Below are 7,500 nucleotides of genomic sequence, written 5' to 3' on the forward strand. Positions count from 1 at the left end.
ATTGATTAATATATGGTTCAACATAAGAACAGACCTTCGGAGTTGGTGATTTTATGTTAAGAAAAAATATATGAAACAAATAATAAAGATAATGATGATAATAATAAACATAATAATACATGTAATGATAATGATAATAATAATAATAATAATCATGATAATAATAATAATAATAATAATAATAATAATAATAATAATAATAATAATAACAATAACAATAATAATAATGATAATAACAATTATAACAATAACAATAATAATAATAACAATAATACAAAGAAGATGAAGAACAATCATAATAATAATAACATTAACAACAACAACAAATCTGCCAGTTCCCGCTAGCCTGTGCTAACTGGTTAACCTAATTTCCCTTGATCCCTTGATGAACTTAGTTGATTAAATATTTCAGTTTGTCATTTCTGCTCCGTCAGTATTTACATATTTTGTGTAACACATATACAGTCTTACCTGTACTTACTTTCAATCGACCTAAAATTGTCACAAGTACGACCTCTTGTCTTCCGCATATCAGATGATTTACGCAAGTAGTCTGCTCGTCTGACAGCTTTCCTCTCGACACGGCTTTGTTATTGTTATTATCATTATTTGAAGCTGAATTGTTCGTGCAGTATAACCCATTCATATTCCCGCGTGAAGTTGAGTATTTTATGTTTTTTTTTTTTTTTTCCCTTGCTGCTAAACTTTTTTTTCTGGTACTTGAATCTAACTAAAGTTTAGTAACGTTAAAGCAGGAGAGGCCACAGTAATTCTCTTTTGTTTGGTAACCCTTTAAAGTAATTATGTGTATTGTTTATTAATGTGAGAAGGAAAGGGCCTGTAATGTCCGTTTAAGAGTGTCAAATGTTGAGGGTCACTTCCGCAGGGATGACAAATGAGGCCATAACAGAGGTATCCTAACAGAATTTTAATAATACGACCGAAAACTAAAATTTTGACTTCCAAAGATCCTAGGCCAATCAGTTGTACGTTGCCGAGGTCTCCAGTACTCTACTGTCAAATGCTGCGCTCAGTGACTACTACCTCCTCTTCGTTCACTGTCTTGAAAGCTACAAGTTTACAGTCATACATTACAGTAAGTGGCATCCTCAAGTTATATATCCATCTGGATGGAAATCACACTTTTGTTCCACTAAGCTATACAGCTCACTTGAAGAGTTAAAGATAATGATGGACCATACAGTAAATTCGATTTAAGGGAAAAGTAGGAGGAGTCGTGATGACGTCATAAAAGCACTCCATCTCTATCGACGCGCCTCTTACTCCTCTCTTAAACAACCTTCTGTAGCATTCTCTTTCTCCATTCATCTATTCTACTTTTCGTTTCTTTTTTTCTCCCTCCCTTTATCCATTAATTCCCCCATTACTTATTTCTTCCGAGCCGTAAGCAACATAAGTTTCTCTATAACCACTTGCTTTGACATCTGGGTTTCGCTTTTGGTTCAGTGGCCAGGCGTATTTCAAGGGCGGTTTCTGCAAAACTACTTATTAGATTAAAAATATTGTTAAATGTTACTCAAGTCTAAGGATTTGGCAAAAATAAAGATGGGACAGGCTATCAGGAATTCCATTAGCCAAAGATAATATCTGTATGTGATTAAAAGACCTTTGAGAGAAATTTTCTTTTCTTACCATAGTTATAGGATGAGAAATAGCGTAAAAAATTGCATGAAAAAATATGAGTAATCCGTTCATCCAGTACGAGGGCGACGCCACCAAGATGTGCTTTGTGGCTCAGCGCTCAGAGGTGAACAGCGGGGCCAAACACACGGTAGACATCCGGTATTCGAGATCCTTTATTCTGAGGCTGGAGTGGTTACTTGGCCACACCTGGCTTTCCACTGGAGGCGAGTCTACGACCAAGGTAACCAGAGTTTATATTATATTAGGATCATGGTCCAGTATTTTGGGAGCTCAACTTATTGCTAAATCTATTGTTGGTTCAAATCACTAGCCAGTGTCCATAAAACTCTCACTTTATGCCAAGGTGAATTTACCACGGAGAAAAACAGCATCTGCAAATCCCCTGCTGTGATGTCATCAAGGTGTTCCAGAAAGAGGCATTGTGTATACACAGCTCACATGACCATACCACTGTGGAATCCTAAAGGTAAACAGGCAGATGAAAAGGGCAGGCCACTTTCCCCATGAATATTTGACACGTTTGACGCCTTTAAGAGATGCCGCTTTTGGCAGGGCGCTGCTTATGCCTTGCTTGCTGATTTAAGATTAAGCAGACTGGACAAAGAAGAAATATCTTATCACATCATTCTTACTATCATTATTTATATGAATCTGTGCTCACACGCGTGTGTTTGTGTGTGCGTGTTTGTTTGGGTCTGAGTGTGTGTGTGTGTGTGTGTGTGTGTGTGTGTGTGTGTGTGTGTGTGTGTGTGTGTGTGTGTGTGTGTGTGTGTGTGTGTGTGTGTGTGTCAAATGTTGAGGGTCATCGTTAAAATGATAATATTTGTAATATCGACAGACAAAATGGGGATAGTTATCAGTTATATTTCAGTCATGTGTGTGCGCTCGTGTGAGTGTACGTGTGTGCATGCGTGTGTGCCCGTGCTCGCACGCGTTGAATTAGAGCAGGTGAATGATAAGACTGATGATGCCCCTGCGTTGCTTACCACACCAGGAGTTCTGCCAGCGCCTCGGCCTCCGGCCTGGCCAGAGGGTGCTGGACGTCGGCTGCGGGTCAGGAGGGTCGCCCTTCTTCATGTCGCGGCTCTACGGGGTCCACGTGCACGGGGTCGACATATCCAGCAACATGATAGACCTTGCAGTGCAACGGCAGACTCACCTCCAACGCTCGCTGAGGAAGAGAGTAAGCTCAGTTTTTTTTAATTTTCTTTATTTCCCATATGTTCGAGATGTTTCTAAACCTGAACCCTTTTATGTGCTTGCTGATAAGGATTGCACAAGAATAAGTAAAACCCGTATACAATTTTCTGTGAGGAGGAAGAGGATATAGCAATTATCAAGATCTCGAAAGGAGTTGGACGAATCTAATCTAATCTAATATCCACGCAGGTGCACTTCGAACTGGGAGACATAATGGACGCTGACTATGGCGATTGCAGCTTTGACGTCATCTACAGTCGCAACTCCATCTTGCATGTCGCGAAAAAGGACAAATTATTCGCCAACCTCTTCGTGAGTTTTCAAAACGTTTGTTTGATTTATGATTGTTTTATCTGTATGTGCACACACACACACACACACACACACACACACACACACACACATGTCTGTGTGTGTGTGTGTGTGTGTGTGTGTGTGTGTGTGTGTGTGTGTGTGTGTGTGTGTGTGTGTGTGTGTGTGTGTGTGCCTTTATATATAAATGTGTGTGTGTGTTTGTGTACGTGTGCATCATAAGACTTCGTGTTTTTAACAGTACAAAAGATATTGAAGCCAGTCATGATCACCATCGTTAAAATGATAATATTTGTAATATCGACAGACAAAATGGGGATAGTTATCAGTTATATTTCAGTCCTCCTTTTACTCTTGATTCTCATCATCATCACTATCATCAGCAAGATTGCCACTACTATTGCTGTTAGTGTAATCGCTATTACCTTTACCCGCAAATTCATCGGCGTCGCCACCATTTCCATCCTTAGCTTCCTAACAATCACCATCTTATTGCAGCGTTCAACCACCCATTTCTGTCTCTGGAACCAGACGCAAGTTAGGGATTATGGTCCATTAACCATAACCATATCTTAGGAACTCGGCGAGTCATACTGTTTATGACACATTATTATTTACTTTAATATCATTGAACTGCCCTGAAGCTACTCTAGACGCACCTGACCCGCGGAAGTGTAAATATAATGTAACCAAAACGACGATTGGACGGCCGGCTGAGTCTGAATAGTGGAACCTGGGCTTGCGCGAGCACACTAATCGACGCCGCTCTCCCCGCAGCGGTGGCTGAAGCCTGGCGGAATCCTCTTCGTCACGGATTACTGTGCGAAATCCACACCGCCCTCGGAGTCATGTGCCTGCATTCGCCACCAAGGCATGTAAGTCTGAGCGGGAGCAGGAGCAGGGCGACAGTGATGAAGAGGAAGAAGGGAGGGGAATATTCACATTAATGTCACATTAACATTACTGCACCAATAGTACCAAAATTTCAATTTCGTATAGTTATTCTCTTGTTTTACCTAAAAAAAAATGTAACATAAAGGACTTTGAAAAGGTCCACGTCCACTCGCTACATATTCCTCCTCACCCAAGGTGCGACTTTGGTGACGATCAACGCCTACGAGCGAGATCTCAGCGGGGCGGGCTTCAGCGTGGAGTCACGTGACCTCGCCGACGACTTCTGCAGCATTCATCAGAAAGAGCTCGACGCCTTCCTGTCAACGCGTGAGGCCTTCCTTAACGAGTTTTCCCAGCAGGAATTCGAGGAAACGGTCGCCCTGGCTACTAATAAGGTAAGTCACCTCTATTTTGCGTATTATTTTATGTGCTTAAGCAATCGAAGGAGGTTAAAAGCAATTAATATTTTCTTACCCTCAGATTACCTTGGTCAAGACAGGCCACCTTACTTGGGGCTCTTTCTTCGCTCGCAAGAGAGAGTTTATTGAAAAGTAGATCATCAAAGACCTATTGATGAAATATATAGAGATTCTCTTAGCATTGGGGAGGTTTTATTGCTACTTCTAGCTACGGCAATATAAGCTAATATATATGTGTATATATATATATGTATATATATGTATAAATATGTATATATATACATATATACATACATATATACATGTATATGTACATATATACATATATATGTATATATATACATACATATATACATATACATATACATATATACATATATATGTATATATACACATACATACATATGCATATACATATTTATACGTATATGTATGTATATGTATATGTATATATATATATATATATATATATATATATATATATATATATATATATATATATATATATGCGTGTTTGTGTACGTGTGTGTGTGTTTATATACATATATGTATACATATATATACATATACATATATATATATATATATATATATATGTATATATATCTGTTTCTCTCTCTGTATATATACACATATATATGAATATATAAATAGATAAATAAATATATATATATATATATATATATATACATATATACACACATGTGTGTGTGTGTGTGTGTGTAGACACAGACACACACACACACACACACATCGGATAAGTTTGTTTGATCAAAATAAATAAATGTAGTGATGAAATGAAGTTTGTATCACTTTGACCTCCAATTCCTAATTCTTAATTACATACATATTTCATTTATCTATAGTTATGAGATTTATACCATAAGGGTACGGAAAGATGCCTGTGAGAGGAGGCCGGCCCGTCCAATGCCGCCTCGAATAATGTGTGCCAGCTGGTGCTGACTCGACTGAGCTTAGTCCTTCCCCGCCGTGGTGCCCGACCACAATAGTAACCTCAAGGCGACAGTTGAAACTCCTCGCGCCTGGGCGGGACGCGAGCCGCCGACCCCTTAATTCAGAGGCCAACACATTAGAATTGTAAGAGACGAGAAGCTAGATTTATACGAAAGCTAATTCTTGTGACATCTGGCGGACGGGTCTCTCATTCTGCAGTCCTGGATTAATTATAGTGATTGTACATTTTACATGTATAATGTATGCATCCATGCGTTGGACGAGCCACTTAGCGCCATGTTGACATCATGTAGTTGACTGGGTCTTTACACTGCGGTGGCTGACCTATGTTCCTTTCCCTGGGGAGTAGTTGGTTAAGTAATCATTCTTGGTGGTTTTCAACCCACCATAGTATCTACGATAGACTCACTCAATGCCGTGTCTAGGTTTTACTTACCCAAGATATGCAAATCCGTGTGTGTGCCCATGTGCACTCACATGAGCGTGTGTGTGCATAAATACATATGTGTATATATATTTTTGTTTTTGTTTTGTTTTTTCTCAACAGCCATTTATTCCACTGCAGGGCATAAACCTCTCTCAATTCACTATTGAGAGGTTATTTGGCAGTGCCACCCTTGCCTGATTGGATTCCCTTCCTAATCAACTGCGGTTCGGCACGCTAACACTTGTGCCACGGCGGCGATTTCCCCTACGGCACCTGCGATTGACTTCTCAAGGAACCAGCAGTCAGAACGCAAGAATTTTTACGACTGTCACGGCTGGGAATTGAACTCGGAACCACAAGAGCCAGATTCCAGTGCTCTAACCATTGGACTATCGCGTCATATATATATATATATAAATGCACACACACACACACACACATATATACATATATGTGTATGTTAAAGTATACATACATATATATACACATATAAATATATATGTATACACACACACACATATGTATACGTATATATATGTATGTATATGTGCATATATATATATATATATATATATATATATATATATACACACACACACACACACACACACATATATATATATATATATATATATATATATGCACGGGTAAGCGCACGGGTTCGAATCCCGGCCACGGTCTGAGGTTAGGAAGGGCCAATTCTTGCCTATCCTTTTAATTAAAATATATCAAAGGAATATCATACAGAGTATGATATAGTTATGTCTGTGGTGAGATAGCCATTTTCTTTGTTCATGTAGAATACGTTTCCGTTACTTTGCATTCGTAAATGCTTATATAATTGATGCTTATATAGTTGTTGTGACTTTATTGTGGATTTGTGAATAGTTACATAATTATTTGGTAAAATAATAATAAGTAAAATTAGGTGTAAAGGAAGTTGAGTTAGTTTTAACTTGAACGTTCAAGTCTGCAGCGGATCATGCGGCCTGGTTTGGATGTAAGGGATTCTATAAAGTCTAAAACACTATAACAAGAAAGAAGAGAAGAAGAATTGTATAATGATTTGAATTTATCTGCCATGCATAGTTAGTACACCAGCAAGAATATTTCAGGACCTTAGTGTATTTTTCATTTTACATGCATTGTTATCCAATCAACATATATTCCATAAAATGTGGTTTAAGTGTGATATCGTGTCATGGTAAAGACCAACAAATATTGTCATGCTTTCCATTCTTGCCTTATATTAATTTTGTTTATACTTTTGTTCCATTAAGGCACACTTTTCAAAGGGTTTGTATGTTTCATACACCCTGGGTATCCCCTAGAGTAAGACGAAACAGTGGAAAGTTATATGAGAATACAAATATATATATATATATATATATATATGTATATGTATATATATATATACATGTATATATGTGTATATATATATATATATATATATATATATATATATACACACACATATATACATATCTATATGTCTATATATATGTATATATTATATCTATGTACATATATGTGAGTGTGTGTGTGTATGTGTGTGTGTGTGTGTGTGCGTGTGTATGTGTGCATGCATGTATATATGTATACATATAC

General features: G+C 37.9%; 1 protein-coding gene across 1 annotated transcript in view; it reads left to right on the forward strand.

The window, feature by feature from the left end:
- Positions 1–4,722, forward strand: part of LOC125041253 — a 13,219-nt gene extending 8,497 nt beyond the window's left edge. The window contains exons 12-18 of the mRNA XM_047636090.1: positions 969–1,096; positions 1,721–1,885; positions 2,660–2,848; positions 3,055–3,177; positions 3,955–4,052; positions 4,267–4,466; positions 4,552–4,722. Of these exons, the coding sequence (XP_047492046.1) occupies positions 969–1,096; positions 1,721–1,885; positions 2,660–2,848; positions 3,055–3,177; positions 3,955–4,052; positions 4,267–4,339 (776 nt within the window). The 3' untranslated portion in view covers positions 4,340–4,466; positions 4,552–4,722. The remainder of the gene's footprint in view (positions 1–968; positions 1,097–1,720; positions 1,886–2,659; positions 2,849–3,054; positions 3,178–3,954; positions 4,053–4,266; positions 4,467–4,551) is intronic.
- The last annotated feature ends 2,778 nt before the right edge of the window (positions 4,723–7,500 follow it).

This window comes from Penaeus chinensis, chromosome 30, assembly GCF_019202785.1.
Source record: "Penaeus chinensis breed Huanghai No. 1 chromosome 30, ASM1920278v2, whole genome shotgun sequence".
NCBI lineage: Eukaryota > Metazoa > Arthropoda > Malacostraca > Decapoda > Penaeidae > Penaeus > Penaeus chinensis.